The sequence below is a fragment of the Antrostomus carolinensis genome, unplaced genomic scaffold, assembly GCF_000700745.2.
Source record: "Antrostomus carolinensis isolate BGI_N321 unplaced genomic scaffold, ASM70074v2 scaffold7518, whole genome shotgun sequence".
Classification (NCBI taxonomy): domain Eukaryota; kingdom Metazoa; phylum Chordata; class Aves; order Caprimulgiformes; family Caprimulgidae; genus Antrostomus; species Antrostomus carolinensis.
The window spans coordinates 646-24154 of record NW_010334923.1 but is presented as its reverse complement, the minus strand read 5'-3'; the positions used below and the strand labels follow the sequence as shown (position 1 = coordinate 24154).

General features: G+C 41.3%; 1 protein-coding gene across 1 annotated transcript in view; it reads right to left on the bottom strand.

Annotated features, from left to right (window-relative positions):
- LOC104529901 (monofunctional C1-tetrahydrofolate synthase, mitochondrial-like) overlaps nucleotides 1–23366 on the bottom strand; it is a gene marked incomplete at both ends in the record, with an annotated part of 59857 nt that extends 36491 nt beyond the window's left edge. The window contains 9 exons of the mRNA XM_010174339.2: nucleotides 438–535; nucleotides 1215–1294; nucleotides 6097–6208; nucleotides 14715–14842; nucleotides 15649–15749; nucleotides 16877–17001; nucleotides 19648–19701; nucleotides 19778–19828; nucleotides 23282–23366. Coding sequence (XP_010172641.2) covers nucleotides 438–535; nucleotides 1215–1294; nucleotides 6097–6208; nucleotides 14715–14842; nucleotides 15649–15749; nucleotides 16877–17001; nucleotides 19648–19701; nucleotides 19778–19828; nucleotides 23282–23366 — 834 coding nt within the window. The remainder of the gene's footprint in view (nucleotides 1–437; nucleotides 536–1214; nucleotides 1295–6096; nucleotides 6209–14714; nucleotides 14843–15648; nucleotides 15750–16876; nucleotides 17002–19647; nucleotides 19702–19777; nucleotides 19829–23281) is intronic.
- Nucleotides 23367–23509: the final 143 nt, after the last annotated feature.

Below are 23509 nucleotides of genomic sequence, written 5' to 3'. Positions count from 1 at the left end.
CAATTTAGAAGTCTAACGGAGAAGAACGTATTTCTACTGAGGGAAGCAAAAACATACAAGATCAAATGCCATTGAAATCACTGGACCTTTACTAGATCCATAAACACCTTCCCTACATTAGGGTTTAGCGATTAGGAACTTCTTGTACTTCGTATTTCTGTTTATGTAACAAAAGGCTTCACCTCCCTCCCTCAATGAAACCCTTCAGCTTTAGGTCTTCATTAAACAAAGCCTGGCTCCAACGCACATCATAAAAGTAAAAATTGATAGGAAACAGAAGGACATGGTCACAATGAGGCATACAACCAAACAGCACAACACGTACTCCACATAAGCAGATTAAAATATATTTAGGCACGGACCATTTTTAGGTTTGTTGTCACACTGAACTCTTGCCTACTCTTTCTTTTTAATAATTAAAAAACCCCATTTATTACCTGGGCACCGGGGAGAGAGGCTGCAGTTTCAAGCAGCGGAGGTCCCACTTCCTGTACTGCTGGGACTGGATCCATCGCTCCGTGGTTTTTACCATGTTCTGTTTTTGAAGAAGAAAACAGCACACACCAGCTGCATCATAAATGCTGAACACCAATTTCAAACGATCTCACGAGGATGTTGAAATAACTTTTATGGCAAAGGCTAACAAAAACCAAATTTAAAAGTCTTTCCATTTCATGCTTTTAGGATGAAAGAAAAAACAACCACTGCACTATTGCTGTCCTATTGTTTCTCCACATTTCAGACCATTAACACATAAGTGACAAAGCAAACTCTCCAATTAGGTACTTGGAAGTTTTATTCTGGTAAAATGAAGAATTACTTTTATTCTCTCACATCTTAAAAATAATGAAAGATATTACTTGTTCACTGACTGACTCATGCTGCTTCCACATAAAACAACAAACTTTTGTACTCTCTGTCCATCACGCCACAATAATGTGCACACACATAATTAATCTTCACTGTCTTACAACAACAAGTAACGTTAGTCTATTGATATATGTGCTTCTGAATTCTGATGTTTTATTTTTAATTTACCTTTTTCTAACTAAATGTGACAGGCATGACTCGCCCTAACTGATTAAGAGTTGCTATCAAAATGGAAGGTAAGCAAGATGTTCAAAAGAGCAGAATGAAAATTAAAATCTAAACTGTAGAAGCAATTTCTACAACTCACAGAAAGAGCAACAAATTTACAACGAAGTTACACTAACCTGCATTCGCATTGCTACTGCAAGAGAACCAACAGCATTTTCAGTAGCATGGTTGTTCTGCTGACCGCAGTTGTGCTTCTCTGCAAAATAAAAGTATTGCACTAATAAATCACAAAGCTTTTGTGAGGGGGGGCATATGTATTTGCAAGCTATGTCCAAATAAAAAATTTATGAATGTTGACTGGAAATTTAACAACATCACTGACAAAATTATAGGTGGCTTCTTAAATACTTCAAATGAAATCCCCCAGGAAGATGGATGTAGTGTGAAAACCAGAGAGCAACTGTATGCTCTGAAGCATTTTACGCAAACACACACGTACAAAGCATACACATACTTGAGAAAGAAAATTAGGAAACCGAGATTAATTCCAGGATGCAAATAATTGTTTTTGGACAAAAACAAACAAACAAAAATCCAGACAGCTGTTAGGATCTGAAAAGCTATATATATTTTTAAACTGAACGCCTAAATGAGCCTGGTGAAGATTGTTCTTTTCCACACACCCATTACAGCAAGACAGAACACTGAAACGATCACAGAATACAACATACGATTATTATCCAACAGGATTTATATCTTGGAATCGGAATATGCAAAATTTTTTGAGCAGCAAAAGTTACTTTCATCAATGTGACATTAAAAGTAGATATACTGAAGAGTCTACACAATTTAGAGTGACTCCAACTTTAGAGACAGTTATAATTATTTCTAGTGGCAATATATCATATAATAATCATACATTAGCTACCCTAACCAAACATATTATTTTGTCTTTTTCCTGTAATCCTCCTTTTGGCTTTTTCTTCTGTTGTTGCTTATCGACTTTTATCTAGACACAATTTCTCCAAAATGTACATCCTAGTCTCTGTGGACATATCAAGGCCCTAGTCACATTCTGAAGAGCGTAGGCATAACTGCAATAAAAAAATAACAACTGTACGCTGACCGTTTTAACCTTTCCCCCACAGGGGAGCCAAAGTGCAAACCCTGACCTGGTCAAGCTCTCACTCTACTCATCCCATCTGTACCAGCCATAAAACGCCCAGTTTGTCTTGCAAAGTTACTCCTCCTGACAAGGGTCCCAGCAGTGGCAGGGCACCCAAACCTCAGGCTGCAGCCAGAGCAGCAGGCAGAGGTGTGCAGAGCAGACAGCACAGCACCCCACCATAGCCCATGCCACCCAGCTCCAGCCCACTCTCTCACACACATCACTGGGAGAGCAAGAGACCCTTTCTGCAGACAGCCTCAGCCTCATTCTGTGTGTTTCCTAATCCTTTCTCAAACTTTCTTGCCAGCAGGCATCTATACGTCAGTGAGAAAGCTAACCAAGGACAAGGTGACAGTCCTGACATTAAATCCTAATTAAAAAAGTGTCTGAAAAGTCCTTCTACTTGTATTAACACTTGCCATTTAAAGAAAAAAAAAAAAAGTCTTCTGGAGATGCTCAGTTTTAGACTCAGACAGCAGAGTTTTACTGGAAGAGTCTATCACAGTCATAAATTGACTGTTGTTGCTTTGAGACCAGGCTGGGAGAGCTGCCAAAAAGACAAATGTAGGAAGAATAAAGTTTAAAAGCCCCTTTCAGACAGCTGTGCTTTACAGAAACATTTTGATTTTTTATGTTATTTGGCTTAAAATGACTTCTTTATCAGGGCAGAGCTAGCATGTGTGTAAATACACATCAGAATTAGACATTTCCCTTCAATAAACTACTCCTCTCAGGCTGCCTATACTACACACTCACCCCACAAATGACTAACCAGGCTTTTACAGGGGTGAAGGTGAAGCTAGAGGTGAAAGTCATGCACACATGAGCTAGCAAGACAATCACAGGATTGCAACAGCTCTCTTAGGATAAATTTTCCAGATGGGAGCTGGAATAGCACTCTCTGCTTTGGATTATGGCCAGAAGATCAGCTGAACCACAGACGTTGTGCTCCCTCCTCTGACTCACCCCAGCGAAGGCCCATGGCCCCTCTATCCGTACCTTATTGCGCAGATGGGCAAGGGTTGCTCTCCTGCACTTACCTGTCTGCTCAGGCAGCTTAGAACAGAGAAGAGGTGAGGAAATGGTTGAATTTAACATACTTAAACTCTATGGGCTTCAGCTTCCAAATGACCTCAAAGGAGTTGGACATCAAATCACAAATAATTTTGGCATCCTTAGATTTTGTTCAGAAACTTGATTTTCATTTCTGTACATTTACATATATTTTCCTGCAAGACACTATCAGCACTCACTTGATTCCAAAATCATTAGTGTTGCAGAATAAGATGTTGCACTGCTAGAAATTGTAGAATGTTTTAAAATTGTGATAATTTAAAAATCTTTGATCAGATTAAAAAAATACTTGAAAAATAATTCTGCTCACTTTGGAGCAAGCAATTTTAGCTCTGCTCTCCTGGCTCGTATCATTACGGCTGCCCAATTAAGTTATGTCCTTGCAAATTTTGACTGTGTTAGATTACACGTATACCTACATAAGACAGAAATCTATGCAAGATAGAAATCTAGCAAGGACATTTCTAAAGCAAGAAAAAACCCAGAACAATTTCCAAGCAGCTCAGCCAGATTCCACCATATATTGAAAGTCAAGAGTCAGTTGTCAGACTCAGTTGTTTCTCCAAGGTCACGACTGCTCCACAATAGGCTTTTAATAAATAACTTGCAACTAAACTTCATGCATGCTTCCCGTCAGATACCTGTGTTTCATGTACCTCTCTAGTAAGTCCTGAGGCCAGCATTTTTTAAAGCTGCTAAAATGCATTTCTGCTATTCTCTCAGAGTTCCTCCAAGATTCTGACAATCTCAAAAGCATAATCATAAAGACAGGTGGACATTTGGTAGATAAGTTCCATTTAAATTATCTTGCTAAAAATCTCATGCTGCCTTTCCAAAGAAATGCTGTACTTAGCACAGCCCACTGCTACAACTTGAAAAATGCAAAGAAATCTATATGCTTATGCCAAATCTTACATTTCCTGCCTTGAGAATTAATGTTGCTGTGGTTCATGAACACTGCTCAAATGTTTTAATGTAGTTTTCCTAACAGCATTTTTTTAGGGAAGGGAAACACTAATATTAGCTACAGTTCTATAGAGCAACTAAGGCATGAAGATACTTAAGTCTCAGGACATGGCATGCAGCTATACTGCATAACTTTTAGGTCTTTGAAGACCCAGACTCCCTCTGTCCCAAAAGGACAGAACTAGGTACCTGAAAATGGGACTTGCTGCACATAGAGCGGAAGAGTTCACACAGATCACACAGAATCACAGAACACAGGGATTGGAAGGGACCTCAAAAGACCAGCTAGTCCAATCCCCCTGCCAGAGCAGGAACCTAAATGAGATCACACAGGAAGGCGTCCAGGCGGGTTTTGAACATCTCCAGAGAAGGAGACTCCACAACCTTCCTGGGCAGCCTGTTCCAGTGCTCTGGCACCCTCACCGCAAAAAAGCTTCTTCTCAAGTTTAAGCAGAACCTCCTGTGTTCCAGCTCACACCCACTGCCCCTTGTCCTACCCTTGGTTGTCACCAAGAAGAGTCTAGCTCCATCCTCATGACACTCACCCTTTTTGTATCTATAAACATTAACAAGGTCACTCCTCAGTCTCCTCTTCTCCAAACTAAAGAGACCCAGCTCCCTCAGCCTTTACTCATGAGGGAGATGCTCCACTCCCTTATCAGCTTCGTGACTCTGCGCTGGACTCTCTCAAGCAGTTCAGTCATTATCGGTGGCTGCTCAGACAGCAAGGATTGGCTCACCCTCATCCTGCACCTCCACCCCAAGTCCGACAGCGAAGAGGTTTCTGCTTAGAAGGATTAAAATGAGGAGGGGTCATTCCCTTTCATTTATTTGTTTAAAGGTGCTACTGCTGTACCCACCATTCCCTCTCTTCTCTGCCCCTTTCCCTTTCTCCCCCATTCCTCCTTCTTATAAGAGTACGTTATACTAGTAGGTTGGGTACCTGCTGAAGAGACCTATGCTCCAAGCTCTGCCCCACAGATACTTAACAATTATATCTAACAATCTCTATGCAAAATAAGTGGGCATTAAAGATGCAAGGAGTCTCCTAATCACTCAGCTAGGAAAAAGAAAACATGAATTATTTTTGGACAAATTGTGCAGCATCAGCAAGGGATAAGGCTTGGTACACACCCCCGAGATCCTCTTTAGGATTAGAGCACTGTTCTGGGAGGTGGAAGGTGAATGCTCAAATGCTTCAGACAACTGAGCAAATAACAACCCAGATCTCCCACACCTGCAGTGTGTGTTCAAATCAAGAGGGTATCACAAAAGACAAGGAAAGGAATCTCTTGCCAAGGCCATGCTTTGCATGGGAACAGCAGCTGCTTTATTATGAGCCTGATCTTGCATTAGCTCCACACAGACCATTTGCTTAATTTGTCCTTGGGGAATATTCCTAGCTTAAGAATCATACAAGTAGTTTTCCTTGGCCTTATGTCCATTTCCCCAGTTTTGTATCAATAGATGTCAATGAGCACATTTGTGATAGATTTAGAAAAACACATTAACTAGTCACACTACCCACGTACTTCCTTATTTTCCTATTCATTCGCAGCATAATCCCATCTGGACACTGAACAGTCAAATTAATACACATAGGAAAAATCTAGAAAATATCTACAGATCTTTACAAGACTTTAAGGAATTTTACAGGAAATGCAATTCTAACAGTACAATAGAATAAAGCTTCTTGAAAGCTTTCTTAATGTTATTCCTAACAAAATTCTGTAGCATTTTTCAACTGAGAAATTAATGGACATATACCCCCTCCCCAACACACCACACACTTATCTCAAAGACTCTCTGTACATCACTTTCAAGAAGTGTTATCTTTTTACACCTCTTACCTGACAACAAGTCACGAGAACAACTGATAATGGTGGTTCCAGGCTTTATCCAGCTCACAGGAACATCACTGGGTTTTGTACTGCCAACTACCACCACATCCACGTGATGAAGCTAGGGACAGCCCAAAACACCCCCAGAAACAAAACAAGCACTTAATGTTAGAAGTACATTCTTGAACATGTATCTTATAATAATTAAACTTATACAGCAATAGTCTTTTGAGCAAAGTATTTGCAGACAACAACAACAAAAAAATCCAAATTGATGGCTTGATTCTTATCCCACATTACATTTAAGAACAATAGCATTCAAAATGAAGTCAGGCAAACAAACTGAAATTAGGCAAGTGGGGACAGTCAGCACCAATAATATTTAATGGGGACTACATACTTTCAAAGAAAAAGCCCTATCATTGTCCAAAGTCCTGCCCAAGAAGATAACTTGGAGACACTTAAGAAAGAGAAGGGTTGAAAGACAGTAAACAGGCAATTATAAAGAGTACAGTCAGATTATCCAACAGTAGAAAATCGGGCCAGTTGATGGGAATGCAAGATGACCTGATCTACAAACATCAATGCCTTTGAGGAAAACCAATTAAAACATTTTTTTCCTTCTCAGTTCACGTTTGCTAATCAGTGCTTCTGATTTAGTTCAACCTGACAGATGTCAGAGCAAAAATGGTTCCTACAAAAACTCTTATAATCAAAGACATAAGTGTCTTCCTTTCCTCCCTCCTCTGAAACAGGGCTCTGTACCAATTATCGTAATCCCCATGAGACAAGGGACAGCACCACAGGCAGATGTATAAAGATCCACTGAAAAACCAAAATACGAGCACAGCACTGCCTCAAGCCTGAATGTAAAAATTATTTCAGAGATACAGTGATATGGGGAATATTTTGAAAAATGTAAATTAATAGCAAGTGTCACAAACTCAGCGAGCCTCTCTATGAATTGATTTGTGACTGATGAGCGTTCCAGCTTCTTTTTTGGCCAAAAGTGCTCTGACGCAACCCTGCCCAACGCTCCTGCCAAGAAAGAACAGCTACAAATCCTGTTGGGATAGCAGGGTTTTGGCACAGCTGAGCATCCAGGAGGGGAGAGGAGCATAACTGCAGCGGAAAAGGCAAAAAGCAAAAAAAAAGCTCCATCTTCTCCTCAGAGGACACAAAGATGGCCTAACCCTCCTTAGAGATACACACGCGGAAACAAAGCCAAAAGCGTGGGAGAAGATTTACTCGCTTGACAAATGACTAACGCAATGAGCTGATTCAGGCTTCAGTCAGAGGTTCTGCAACACTCCTATCTACGACTGCCTGCAAACATACAGTCTCAACAGCCATTCAGCCTTCTCCAAACTGCTTATGCTCCTGCGTCTGGTGCAAATATCAACTTACATGCCAATCCTAGAAGGTCACGTAAGATAATGCTTGACCAGTGTCAGGTCAAATCATACTGAGGAATTTGCAAGCAAATTTGGATAAAAAGATGCTGCAATGACTTGTGTCCCAAGAGTACTATGCTGAAGACATGCTTTTCCCTGCAAAAGGAGGCAGTCTCTGCCCTAACAGTCAACATCATAAACAGAGAGAAACAGTGAATATTCTCAGATATATGAACCCAGCCCCTTTTTTTTTTTTGTAAGAAAAAAATTACTCATGTTCTAGCAGTTATAATTCATATACTGAAAGTCAGGTATGCCTTTCCATGCAAAGCCTCTGGGACAAGGACTAAGAGCTTTGCACACCACTTAGCATAGTGAAACCATGAACCAGTGGAGAGCTGTATGCAACAAGTAATAATTTTGACAAACGTTCAGCCAACATACTTATGACAGAATTAACCCCATGTAACTACAATGCCAAAAAACAACTGACCTGAGCAAATATTCATCTCTATGACTACCGATCCTAATGTTCAAAGATGTTCTTAACAGCTGAACACAGTCATTTTTGTAGCCAATGTTAACACTAGTTTGGTTGGTTAATGTCACACATACCCGTAAATGTATTGGAAAATCAGCTGAGCCTTTCATCTCATTGCCCTGCCCCACCTCCTCCACGAAAAAAAGTTGTATCACGTGGCAGTGAACAGTTGTCCTACAGGTTGAAGACACACTGATCTCAGAACGATCCCCACCATGATTTAATTTTCCTTATTTCACAAAGAAAGTAAATATAAAGGACAAAAAAAAAAAAAAAAAAAAAAAAAGGCACAGATACAGTTGTAACTCTCTTGCTATGAGCAAATATTTTATATGCATCTATTGAAAAAGTTCCTGGAAAGTCAATGAAATACATATTACAAACACTTTATATATTTTTTCCCCCTTTGAGTGTTTTTTAAAAATTATATCCAGAAACTTGTTTGACTGGGAGAGGGAGTCCCCTGAAAGCAAAATAGTTGTTTACAGAATTCTGAGTATCCTTGGAAGAGATTTATGTGATCTCCACCAGGGCACTTTGGTTTCACTCACAAGAAGTCGTGCCTATACCTCTCCTGCTTTTTTTTCTCTCTCACCATAACCTACTCTTGACTGCCTGTAGACCACTAAAGCAAGCAGCAAGCCTTGGGAGGCATGTGCAGTCTTATCTGCTTCAGCAGAAGCAAATCACAGTCATTAGAGATGGAAAAGACCTATGAAATCATCACATCCAACCTCCCTAGCAATGAACCACACGGTCCCCGGACAGAGGATGCCTCTGACAGGAACCAGCTGCTCCACTCAGCAGTGGCCAGAAGGTCGAGGAGACACCCATGAGGGGGAAGGTGTGGCCGCAGGGTGACCAACTGCCTGGGGCTCCCTGGACAGCAAGGCTGTGTCCCACCGGGCAGGCTAGAGGAAGGAATGACAAGCATGGTGCCAAACCACCCCTAATGCACTAGGCAACAGGCTGAAGACAAAGTAAGCTAATACTCCAGTAGTATCCTGCCTTCTCACTGGTAAATATTTTTTCAGTTGGGAAGACCTCTGCCAATAAATAATCTGAAACCTTACCTCATAATAAAATATGACTCCCTCCACCAAGATTTAAGTAGAAGCAGATTAAGAAGCACCACCCATTCCCAAGACAGAACACCAAATGTTAAAACAACAATATAGACTTTCCAGCCAAGTATTTAATGATAATGGCACAAAGTAGCTGTATATTCCAGATAACTGAAAACCTGTTTTGCCATGAAACCTGCATAAAAATTTCATTTCCCCATAGTTAAAACTGACTGCTACAAAAGCCATTTTTAAATACATGATCAAAGAAAAAAAAAATATTTGAAATTAGTATCTGAAATGTAAAAGCCCTCAGTTTCCTGGGTGTAAAGTTAGGGCAGCTAAAGAGATGGGATGAGGAATAGGAACCTGACTCAAAGCTTTTTCACAACTTTCCTTATGAAAAAAAACATTTTACACATCAGTTTACAGGTCAGGTTCCACTTCAAACACAGCTAATCTAATTACTTTCTGAAACCTCAAAAATTTATTATGTCACTGACGAGTTTCAGGTACTTTTTGCACAAAAGCATGTTCTCTTTACATGGTTTCTTCCAGCTCCATCTCTGCCTCAGGAAGCTGAAGCTATGGTTCGTAAATCATTGGCAACCCTTGGGACAACTACGCATGGTCTGCTCCAATCCCTCCCTGCTGGCCACACTCCCCAGGGATGAGCCACAGTGGGCAGCCACCAGCTCCCTGCTGCCATCTTCTTGCCCAGACACTGACAGCCCTTCCCCTACCACGTTGGCCCAAATGCACTTGCCCTACACAGAGCACGTGAAAATTAGGTCCACATTTCTACTGCGATCTTGTGACAGTGTGCTCCCCCTGCCCCCCCCCCCCATCTGATCTTTATTTCCTGTTACCGCATTCAGGTGATAACCACCAGTGGTGACCATAATGGATGCTATCTGGTCCTGATAGCTGCAGCTGGCTCAAGGGAGACGAACAACAATAGCCAAGGGCTATCTTGGACAACTTGCTCCAACAGCAGAGGGCTTGCTGAGTATGCACCGACCAAAATACAGCTGGTATGCAAACATGACTACAGGTCAATCATCTTACTCCATAAATAGCAGACAGCCCAGGGCCCACTGAGTTCTCCTGAAATGACAGCGGGCTGCATGCCAGAATCTCCCCTTGAGTAGGGATCCCTCTCAAAGGTACTCCTCGAGGTTGAGAGATTCCTTGCCACAACAGATCCTCAGTAGGTGACCAATAGCATGCTAAACTGCATCTTAGCTACATGATATAAAGGACTGATTGCGCATGTATATAATCCTTTAGACATAAACCATTGAGCAAGTCTGGGACTAGGACTGGATCTAGCCGCACATAAACTCCTCCCTGAGAAGAAGTTTACTGAGCAAAGGGGCCCTTTCCAAACCTCATGACTCAACGGGAGGGTCTCCCTGACAGTTTTGTCTGACCCTGTCCTATATGCAGTAAATAATCAAGTGAACCTCACCATCAAATCTTGCTAAATGAATGTAGCGTTAACCTTTGAACTTTGTTAATTCACTATTTTATATCAATAATATATTGTTACATCTTTCTTACAAGTGAAGTGCATAACTCTGACTCTCTATTCGTGCCAGGGATCACTGTTGTGATGCATGCTTCAGCAACTGTTTCTCTAGCTCACAGGCAGGGAGATAAATTTCATATTGCAAGGAACAGATATGGTGCATTTAAAATGTTTAAACAGAAATACTTTGTCTAGAGCTTCATCATTAGAAACTCTCAGGCAGCCTCCCTCTCCTCTCCTTTTATGGGATCTGTATACCTGTCCTCATGTCCTTTCATGCTTACTTGTGCCCAACAATATGACATATTTTTCTGCCAGTACCAAGACTCTTGGTCTTATAGAGACAGCAAAAACAGGACAGCAAATGACAGAGATGTCTAATAGTTAAGAGCTGGCCCTAAGGAAAAGCAGACTGTGGCCAAAGGAGGTTCTCACCAAATCTGAAAAAGAACCTCCCATTACGGAATCACAGAATGGTAGAGGTTGGAAGGGATCTCTGGAGATCATCTTGTTCCAAGCTCCCCGCCAAAGCAGGATCATCTAGAGCAGGTTGCACAGGAAAGCATCCAGGCGGGTTTTGAATATGTCCAGAGAAAGAGACTCCACAACCTCTCTAGGCAGCCTGTTCCAGTGCTTTGAAATTCATGTACCCCAGCTGAACCACTCTCCTACTTTTCAACAACGCTTTTACAAACAAGCTTTCCATTCCTAATTATACCTAGATAGACTGATTTTCAGTTATCTTACAACAAAACGGTACGGATAGCAGCTCTCTTCAAACTGGCATAATGTGGTTCACATGCACACTACATGTAAGATTGTGTTGAAATTGTGACTGGCTGAATTTAGATGACAGAATTTAAATTCATTTTCCTCATGGTAAGTATTATCCATGTTTGGGTAAGAAAATAATCTGCATTTTTCAATTTGAACCTATTTTATATAGCCTAATTCTAACATCATAAAGTATTAAGCACATCAGTTCCCATTTCTTACTTGTAACATTGAATTGACTTTTGATTGTTACTTAAAAACAGGACTACTAAGTGAGATGTTCCTGAAAATATGTCACTAGGTCATTCTTCAGGCACTCTACACTGACTGTGCTTTGAAAAGTTATCTACACAAAGCTTAACTGAATGATAACATCTTACCTATTTCCACCAAAATGCTCAACTCTTTATGTCTTAATTCATTACTGATCCAACATATTAACACAAAGAGAACAGCGTTTCTTCATGGCAACTACACACAGCTGCGACAAAATCTTCTGAAATATGCTGCTTTCTTTAATTCATTATTTTATTTGAAAACCCAGGAAGCTCAAGAGTGTTGAAGGACATGGCTCAGCTGTGCCATGATGATTATTTTTAATAGCTAAAGTCAAGAAAATCCAAAATGGAACAAAAAGAAATATTAATGATCTGTTCAACTTAAAAAAATATGAAGTGAGGAGGGAAAAGAACATGTAAAGTGTGTCCATTATTCATGCAAGTCAAAGCAAGGAAATTAAAATGTATTATTCTTTATTTTATTCCCTTTCCTGACATCAGACAGAAAAGACTTGCTTTAAAGGAGCACACTAAGTCAGAGGGTAGATGGTATTATGCTGTTTGTCAGCAGAGCTACTTCTATGTTGTTAGACTTTTCCTACGGTAGACTAAAACATACCTTCCTCTTGATCATTTAAAAAATATTTTTGCAAAAGTGCATGAGTAAAAGAAGCAGTAACGAGTCCACAGCAATACAAAACCTGATCCAAAAATACTTACAACCTTAGTGTTGTGTGTCTGATTTAAACCGATAGAATTTCTAAAGGCAACACTTGTTGTTATGCTACCCTTTAAAAAGAAGAACAAATCAGCAGAGCTAGTCAAAGGCAATGTAGTACCTGCTTAAGAAAGGCATTACACATTAGGTTTGGGATTAGTGCTTCATTGCAAATGGGCCCAGACAATGGATTAAGACAAATAAGATACACCTATCCTTAAGCTCAACTTTTCCTTTCCTGGTATATATTGCAAAACAAAAGCATCTCAATGAAAAGTTCATACTCTTCAGAAGTTCACCTCTCACTTTCTAAGTGAAGTTATGTTACCACAGGTTATACTTCCAAACAACAGCACACAGACTACTACTGTACAGGTATCACATTCAGAGGAAGGAGAAAAAAAACCCAAAACCATACAGCCATGTCTAAAGTCAGTGTATTGTGCAGTTAAAACAAAATATGAATTAATTCTTCCAAGTCTTGGAAAACCCTTGACATCAACTAACACATTTTCTTACTTGAAATTCAAATTTTAAAACTCGAGAGAAGAAACCTTGTCAGCCTTTAAACAGCTTTTACTTAATCTGCATTTCAAACAAGCAAGAGAAAATTAATTTGTATCATCATCTATAACGATGTTATCTAACAAAGTTGTACTTCAAGTACAGGTTGCCACAACACAGCAGTGCCTTGTTATCCAGTAGGAAATCTGTGCTTGGTTTCTGACTCTCCGGCTTCTGGGAATATGAAACAGGACAGTTTTCCCTGCATGCATTAGATTTCATCTAGGAGCTAGAGTTAACTACAAGAGTTTCATCCAGCCAGGTTCAGCAGCACCCTCAGGGTTACTGGTGACACACTGCTCCAGGCTTACAAATGAGGAAGAGGAAGGTAGGTTTCCCCCAAGCTCTGCTGATTAGCCCCCCAGGCAAAGCTGAAACTCCTTTGCTGCCAAAAGTGAAAATGAACTTGGGAAGACTGATGTGCAAAGCCTCACATTGCCTCCTGCTTAGGCCTCCTATTCTGTTTCCCATCAGTGACCTGCTGTGAGAGGTAAGCTATGAGGAAAGCCAAAAAGCAAAGCATGATTATGGGAAAGCATCTGGATGGAAGGAAGCAGATCTCTCTCCAGCATATTGACAGCACTGTACAAGCAGCTCTGGCCTGATCCAAATCGTTTGCTGTCCACCAGTGAAAACACCTCTGGCCACTCCTTGACGCACCCCATCCAGCCCAAACCAGTCCTCTAGCACAACCCCAAGCAATGAAAAATAAAGAATGAGACATGGCTAGCATGAAGATCACAGTGCTCCCATCTCTGAGAGGGGCATATGTTTCCTAAGTGCTGTCAGTCACTTAAAGCACAGAGCTGAGACAAGCCCCACAAAAACCTCTGCAGCTGTGAAAACACAGGTTTGCCAGAGAACCTTCTAACCATCACAGCTGCTTCAACTTATTTCCTCTTTCTGTCCTTGCCTTCAAAACCGAGCGGTTTGACACCATCATTTTGCATTGGCTGCCACCTTGTGGCACATGCTATCAAATAGAACACCACAGTTGTCCCTTGCACATCACCTCTACAGCGACTGGCAAATAGCCCCTGGAGTACCAGCACCTCATCTACAGTGAACATCTGAACCCCTCTGCACATGCCCAAAGGATAACTCATTCCCAGTTGCATTATTCTATGAAATCTGGGACTAATGAACAAACTGTGAAGTTTGACAGGAAGTTATACCAACTTGCAAATTGTTGCTAAAAGCTCTGCAAAAAGCAACCAGGAAGACCATGTAAAATCATTCTTTCAAACTAAGGCTCCCAAGTTTCTCTGAATCCTTTTAGAGTTCTCTTCAAAAATAAGGATTGTGATCCTCCTTGTCCCCAAAGAGGCTTTAAGACACAAATTTAATGAAAGTAATTTCATACAGATGAATATACCATAGGACAAGAAGAAAGCAGGCCTCTTCCCTCTCTCTGAGGGAAAAAAGGGAGACCTAAACCATTTGTTTTCAACTGTAACCCTGAATTATTTCTCTCACATCTACTGGTGTAAAATCATGAAGTTATAGCAGGTGCTGCTACATATGTAATATTCTGGTGGAGGCCCCTGTTTAAGCATCATTTCTGAGCAAGCAGGAAGAAGAAGAGAAAAGACCCCAAACCACACTGGCTAGCAGCGAGCTCCAGTGCCCCAGTGCCGCCCGTGACTGCAACGACACATCTCCCCATTGGGAACAGCAACGAAGGGGAGCAGTGCCACGTGGATGCCCGGACAGTGGGGATGCAGGATGACCCCCAGGCACTGGGCAGAGAGAAAAGCACTCACCTCGGTCCGCAGCTGAGGGGCTTTCCAGGCAGGAAAGCTCAGGGTGGCCGCCCCCTCCCTCTGCAGCATGCACTGCAAGGCAGCGCCCATCGCCCCGCTGGCTCCCACCAGCAGCACCGTCTTTCCACCTGCGTGACACAAGGCACATCGTTCAGTCCTCCAGCCGCCCTCGGCCGTGCAGGGACACAGAGCTGGAGCACCTATGTGAGCTCCCCACTTCTACCAGGCCACCCACTACCACAGCCCACCAGAAAAGCCACGCTGTTCCCCTGTGACTCTAATTCGAGTAAGAAAATACTGTTCTTCTGTTTTTTTTGTATTTTATTTGCGTAAATCCTTTCATTCATATTTGTTACAAAGTACATTTGACCTCCAGTTTACAGTTCTGTTACAGAAATCCTTGTCTCAACAATTATGAATCACTATCAGAGAGCCTACTTCTGAAACACTGCCTTAAACTAACAGGGTCTTCACACACCATAAAGCCACTTCTTTAAATCTGCCATTTCAATGTTAGCATTTGCACAATACAACCCAAACCAAAAGATTTGCTCAGCAGTTATTTACAGGCAGACCTGGATTTCTCTAAATGTTCAAAAACTGATCAAAATTGCCAAGTGAAAGTGATGTTTGTATTTTTGGTTTTGAAAACTCAGATGTCTTGGGTGGCTTCAATGAGATTAAATATGCTGATGGCAGGTAATCCCTGCCTAATCTCCAAAATCTGTAGGACTGAGATCTATTTCTGCAAATATTACATTCAGATCCCACTGAGGTTCCTCCCTAGCAGAAGACAAATATGTGTTGGGTGAGAAAAGAACACAAACCAAAAAAACACAATAAAGGGAGATTATATTCGTCTCTCAGTCAGGACTAAAACTGAGAAAATTAGTTAGGCTAAAATTAATGTAGTAATTATGATAGAAGGTCTCACCTAAATCTTCAAGAAGCTCCATCACAGCACACACTGTTGGAGGAACTAGACAGTCACAGGCATCGCCACGTACCAAGCGTCCCAGGTTTGCATCAGATAATCTGCAGTGAAAAATATGTCCATTTTTAAAAAAAGAGAGTTCCTCTAACATAACAAAGCAGAACCTGTAACATGGCTAACAGCTAATTCCAACATCTCATAATGGCAAATCCCTTGGTAGTCATGTACTGTGGCTAATCTGTATCCCACATCCCAGTCAGACAAACACTAAACCTCAAGAGAGGCCAGGAAAGGCATCTGCGAGTTCAAACAAGGAACACAAGCCCATGACATGTAGACAGCTCTTTACTCATCATGGTGGGCTACCCAGGGCACACTGGGCCGGAACACCTCAGTGCCTGCATGCAGTGGAAGCAGACCAGTGCTGCCAGAGCCAACCTGAGCAATATACAATACACATCCTCCAGGCTCAGGCTGGCTTGCTGGGGGGAACTCAGGTCCTTCTGTGCTGCACTGCATTCTCTCTCATACACAAGGATGCTCTGAATTTTCCATTCTCTGTCAATCTCTAGTACTCCAGATAATGGAAGAGTAACTAATTTGCAAGATTTTCAGATTTATTTTTTCTGACATAAGAAAAGGAGAGAGGAAAAAAAGAAAAAAAAAAGGGTGGGTGGGGGTAACAGTCTGCAGTTGTGGGCAAGAAGTCTGCAAGAGCAGCAAAATGGTAATCCAGACATCTAAATTACGCCAGTGGTCTTTCCAGACAGAAGTGCAATTCAAGACAAAAAAGTTCTGCTAATGGGTCCAAACTGTCATAACCTGCTCTCCCACCATGAAAACGAGCTGCAAAAAAGTTAAAACCTTTTCTGCAATTTTTCCCTCAATCCTTCTTGTGAAAAATTTGGGGGTTGTTTTCAGTACTTTGTGACTACCATTTGTATTACTGAAGTACTGAAATACTTTAAGTATCACCAGTAAATCAGAACTTTTTTGATTTCTCTGAAAAGACCATGGATATACAACATATAAAGATTGAAAAGATAATGATCAAAATTACTTCAGCAAAAGACTTCTCACTGATTCAGTGGCATTTTTTATTACTGCTCAATAGCACAGCTAGACACACTGACTGAGGAATCCATTAATTAAAAGCACAGGGGAAAATTGATTTTACAGAGCCATCAGCCTTGTGTCTGCTAATATTATTTCTCAGTGCTTCACTTACCCATCCACATCCTTCTCTGGTTTCACAGCGTTTAATACCTTACTGCTATATAAGCTTTCTGGGAGGTCAAGGGCAAGGCCCTGCACATTAGGATCCTCATTGAGTCTCGAGATTTCACTGACAATCTAAGAAGTAAATAAAAAGCATTAAAGATAAGAAAAACAGACAAAAGAAGAATCTAATTAGAAGAGGATAAAACCTATAGTTTAAAACTATCTTATGGCCACTTTTGCTTCCCTCACATATTACTGCAACTTCTAAATGAAAAAGCAATAACCCACTTTCCTTTTTTTATACTTACGTGCCTTACCAAATTAAGGCACCTGACTCTATTCTAAACATTCTGTAAAGCCAACACATATTGCATGACATTACACTGCCAAATGCATTTTGTCTTTCACCATTCCAAATCTCAGCAAAAGCTCAGTGCTGTGATGGCTTCAGAAGATGCTTTCAGAAATAAGAAGCCTTGGTTAAAACATAGTTCAAAACAGGACCAGATCATGTGCCAACACAGACAAAAAGTTGTAACACTGGAAAAACCAATTGTACAAGAGAAAATTTCGTTTTATTCAACCAGCATATATTGTTACCAATTGTCCTTCTCAAAACACCCTGATCCTAAGAGCCAACAGTGACCTTGTGAAGAATTGTTATTTTGAAAAGGCACTGCACAAAACTTTATGAATTTAAAGTACAAATACAAATGTGAGTTCAAATGTTTTATAACTGGTCATATTTGACATCCGAGACTGCACTACCTACCCATAATTGCTTCATCTCTAATGTGCAATGCTGATCCACAGTGATATCTGCTATTCTGCTGTACCCATGAAGAATATAATGGAATAAAACACACTGAAGTTTTCTCATGCGGGAAATGTCATGTGACCATGTCTTTCCATCATATAAATAAAATCAGTGCAATCACCACAAAGCTGTTCAATTGAACGGGATTAATATCCAACAGAAAATAATATTTTTTCCCTTAGCTAATACCATGCCTTCCTAAAATTCCTTCCATGTGAACTATTCAATATAATTGTGAACGCTGTTGCCCAAACACTTGATGTGCAATCAACATTAAGCTAGAGGAATTTGATAGGGGTTAGACCGTCTGCAACTCTGAACCAAGAGAACGTGCCGCTTTCACGTTAACAAAGATTACACAAGTGTGTCACTGGTAGAGAAATGCACCTTTGAATGACTTCTGAAACAGAAACAGGCATATATCTATTAAGACCCTGTGCCATTGTACAGCAGAAGGGCTGGTATACTTTCTAACAGAAAGTAAGGGTGAGTGTATACACCAGAAAACGGATGTGAAAACATCCACATTTTGCTTAAAAAAATCCTGAGATGCTACAAAATGTTGGGGGCTTACACAACAATTAAAGGAAACATAGTTCATAAATAGCCTGAATCTAATGAACTTTGAACTATATTTCTGCTTCCTGGGAAAATAATTCAGTTTTCCATTTTCATTGCATTTTACTTTAATTCAGTTTTCCATCATCACAGTATTTAAAATACTTACAACAAATGTAGGGTAAAGCAATCTTGTACTAACTTGCCTTTACTGTACACAGGCAGTTATGGTAGAACAAAAAGTGCACAGTACTGGAATCCTTCCCAAACCAGGGAATGCAAGCTAGCATGTGGATTTTTAATAGATGAAAAAAACCCCAATTTTGTCATAGTGAGCAAGCAGGAGAGTAAGCAAACCGCTATGAACTTCATTGAAAGTAACTTTCTTCAAATATCAAAAATACCCTGCTTTTCTCTTTACATAAACAACTCAGCCACTTCCTCAGATACTACTTCAAAGTAACAGCAACTACTGATGCAGACTCACTGTATTTTACCTATTTCCTACTGTGTTACTTAGCAGATAAACACATGTACCAACAGCAAAGTGCATTTAATCTTCGTTTCCAAAGGCCACCCTTCTTAAATGGGTAGCTGACTATTCATCACCACAAAACTGAACTCCTAAAATTCTTCCCAGTAAGTTCCTCTCAATATATCTGGAAGCTGTTCTTGAGATTACACTGCAAGCCAGTAACACTTCAAAACCAAAGTGTACCAAATACAAAACAGTACACAAAGCCCACAAGCCTGAAGGACTGTCAAACTCAGCAAGCACAAGGAGACCAGCTGGGAACAGCGGAATCTTTTACTACACATTCCTTTGCTGTTTCTACTTGCAGATGCCTCAGAACCATGTATATTAATATGGTTTGCTATATTTAAAACATACTTGATACTAGTGCTGCGCCTTCAGCCTAACACATCTGACAAGAATTCAGCCCTCTAGTGATTTGGGGTGGGTGCTTTTTTAATATATACTTTAAGCATTACAAGATCAATAGACAGGCAAATAAATTCAAACAGCTTTCCCTCTAAATCAATTAATCTTTAATTTCCCTGAATAACTTGGGCAAGAATCAAGTGCAGTCACAAGAGCAACTGTGAGAGACAGGATACCCATGCTGGTATGAGGGGACACTGCAGTTAAATACCAGACATGAAAACAAAACATTACTCTGTTTATTCTGCCTCAGCTTGCCAGGGGACAGCAGACAAGCCCATTAATTCCCTTTTTTCCCACGCTTGCCAATGGGGGGATAAATACTTGTGACTTGAACTAAGGCAGCCCCAACCCTAATTCGAGTTAACAGAGGTCAGTCAAAGTGATAATGAATGTCAGCAATAAATACAAGTTTATGACAAAACAGAAAAAGGAAGAGTCCTTCAGGTACTGCAGTTACCTCATCCTTGCTGCTGCCTTCAGGGAGACAGATGTGAACAACATGTAGACCAACCTGCCAAAAGAAATTACTTTTAATTACCAAAGCAAGTAGCTCATGATTACTAACAAGTATATCAGCTAAAGCTTACCTCTTTTGCAAAATTCTTGTTTATTTCTTGAATCAAATTATCATTATGTGCCTTGGGGAAGAAAACAGAAAATAAGTTTTAAAATAATAAATTTACATTTAAAAATATGAGGGCCTTAATGCACAGGTCTATGTAAGAAGTGTAGTGAGGATGTTTGTGTTTACTAGTATCCAAACAAATAAAAAGCCTAGCAATTCCAAGAAAGAAGCAGAAGGCCATCCAGGAAATTTATTTTGGCTTGATTAGTTTCAGTGTGTGTTGATACTAGCCTGGCTTTTATAGACAAGAGTGGCCATTTCCTTAACATAAGTTTACCATTTACAAAAGGTTACAAAAGACCATCTCACGCAGGAATCTTCCTCCCTACAGTCTCTACTCCTATATGCACCTTATATATTGCAATATTATCCGTAATAATTACAACTGAATTTGACTCTTCAAGTTACTCTTAAGTCTTAGGAGACTCTTCAAATATTTTCATATATTGTAACAATAAAACTGAGAATTCAATGACCAGAACTAGAAAACTTCCTACCAACAGATCAGGGAGGGTTCCATCCTCAAAAGCGTCAGTGGTTTCATAACAAAATGAATAAAACACTTCTCACAGCTATATGATATTATATATAACACTTGTCTTACAACCCAGATGAGAGCATGGAAATTAATAATTTCAAAAGGGTTCTTTATAATTTCATGAACACATTCTACATAGCTTTTTCCACAAGACTCAGAGCCAGTGACTTCCCATCAGAGTTGAGCTGCTCACTTTGTGGTTAGCTGCCAGCACTGGCTTCGACTGTCATTAACATCACCCAAAATTATTTTGGTTCAAGCCTGTAACAATTTACCAACCTGTTAATCCCAAATGGTTCAAGAGTGCTGACAATGAAAAAAAAAAAAAGAGCATTCAAGAGAACAGGCTCTATGGTGAGAGGCAACTCCTGAGAGGGAACGAGGGCTTGCCCTCCATCCCCCAGCCCTGCATCCCTGGCACCACACTGCCAGTCTCCCACTCCCCACATCTGGAAGCTGGGGGCGAGGGGCAGCACAGAGACTGCTGCACGGAGAACACGTGTGGAGCTCACACACTGCTGTGAGGGACCAAGAGACAGAATTAAGAACAGCTCAGCAGCTGCTCCCCTACGCCAGTAAACGTGGGACTGTATCCCCACACTGATGCGTAACCACCAGGACCGCTCCAGAGTTTTAACTGGGATGGAGTCACCAGCAGTACCACGCTGTCCCCTGTGATGTCCCCGCTCCTGCAGCACTGGCTGGTGAATGCTCACCTTCTGCAGGTGCAGAATGTCCCTGCCCTGAACCAGTTCCCATCACAGTTCGTGGAGCAGCACAGCCAAGGCCAGAGCTCAGGACGGGCCAGCAGAGCCAGGGGCAGGGCAGGGGGTGCAGGGGAGCTGGTGGTGCTTCGCCGAGCTTTGCAGGGCAACAGCTCCACTACTAAGCAGGATCCTGCTGCTACATATTAGTTTCCAGCTTCAACACAACTAAGAAGCAGCCACCAGTCATTTTTTGTGGTTGCACAGCTCCAACTGAGGTTCAACACAGATAACAAGCAACACAGCTATCAATCTCTGTGGCGATTCAGGTTCAGATGGCTTGAGAGGAAAAGAATGCATCTAAAACCATTCTGGAGCAGGCTCAGTCTGCAACTCTTCATTCCCAGTACTGCCACAGAGGTGGTGCCACGTTTACACCGAGTGCTGTTACCCACGAGTGACTGTTTCACCACCCTCCCTCTGCTCCTCTGGGTGCAACGCAGCACGTGGAGAGCAGCATCAATCTTAAGGCTCTGCCCATGTTACCAGTAGAGCAGTGCACCGCAGGAGTGTTTGTAGATTAAAACAAGTCTTCTTTGTATGAACAAATACACATTTAAAATGAGTTCTGCTTCAGTCCTTACAACCAGACTAGAGCTAGGGTGACTGATAGATAGAGAACATAGTCTGGGTGAATTTCATCCAGAAGGGTCTAGGCTACACGTTCCTACAGCCACCTCATAATGTAAACCAAGTGGGGTAAACAGGGACAAGAGGGACACTCATTTAAAGCACGACCATGATCAAAACCGAAACGCTGATGCAGATGCATCACAATTGATACTAAAAGTGAGCAGGAACCTCCCCCTCCTCACACAATGCTCTCTCCCATCCTAACAATATACATTCCCTCACGCCAGCATAAAACACTTGTGTGGCCATGCAGAAAACCAGACTCGGGGACTAATGTGGCTGAAATGGAGCCTGACCAGACCCCTCCAGCCCAGGGAAGATCACTGCCCCAAGCCAGCTAATGCTGCAACTGGATGCAGACAAGACAGGAGCGAAAAACTGGTTACTCAGAAGATGGGTCACTGCTTTTCTAACAGTCCTTAAACGTACAGCCTTAGAGGGCTATTTGAAAACATTAACCACAATTACCTGGGGAGGGTAAGGGATGGGAGAGCTTGTTCAGTCAGCCTCACTAGATAACCGACTGAAATAAAGTTGGTGCTGCATTTCTTAGATTCACTGTTAGTACTTAAAAATATTTGCAGTTAGTTTTTAAAATTAAAACCTACTGGGTCAGAGATTCAGTGTGTGCCTGCTCAAAACCAACATCACCGTTGTAGGAAACATGCCTGCATGGCTCTGGGTCCCACTCTGAATGACAAACTTCCCAAGTTTCTTGGCCTTGGAACCTTAAGAAATCTAAAGAGGACCATCTCTCAGCTTTGCAGAGATAGCAATCCCCATCCATGAGTTTGCCTGTCTCAAAGACGGCAGTGCCAGTGGGAAGGCAAGGAAATCTCTTTGCAGCATTAGTAATACAACAGCTCTCAATTACTACAAGATAGCTTCACCTTAGCAAGTGTTGCTACTTCTAAAGGATACTGATATTTTACACAGAGCATTAATCTCACATTGGCCCTTTTGAGCAGACTAGGCCTTGTCAGTGTGGTTTCTCTTTCCTTAGGACAGCAGTAAAGCAATTATAAACTACATAAACTAGAGCTGCCCAAAGGCAACAAGGCTGGCAGGAAGCAGTAGGGTCTTTCCTTAACCCTGGCGATACTATTTCAGGAGTGGGAGGTGAAGGAAAGCACCCAGGTTTTCAGGCACAAAACCAGTTTTTTCAGGACTGCAACAAAAGCTTCAAGCTAAATAAAGGCCGAGAACAACTGCTTTAACTCAAATCATGTCAATCAACTCGGACAACCTGTGAGAAAAAGCAATCCACACTTACAATGGCGAAGACTATGTTAACAAAAGGAGGAAGGGATAAAATCATGCCCTTCCTTTGCAAACCTTTCCCACAGCCTGAAGTTTGCTGTGGCTGTTTCAGGCCTGGAGAAGGGCAATCTACAGTCTGGTGGAATTACCTCCTTCTATTGCTTTGCATGAATAGAAGTTACAGTCAGCATCACACGCTTCTGAAGTTTCAGACAAGCAAGGGTACCGAAGGGGATGCCTCTCAGCCAGCGAGCACACGGACATACTTTACCTGAATAATGGCAAGCGTTGGCTCAAGCCGAGGGTTTTCTCTCTTAAGAGAGGCCAAGGATTTCTTTGCAGTCTCGGTAATTTTGCTGCAACACAGTAACAACGAGCGGATTATTAGTAAAATAAACCTTCCTAACATCAGCCAGCAGAAACTTACGTTAGTCAGCAATATGGAATAAATGCTCAGGCACATACCCTTTTAATCACCAAAGTTACGGTTGGATGTAAA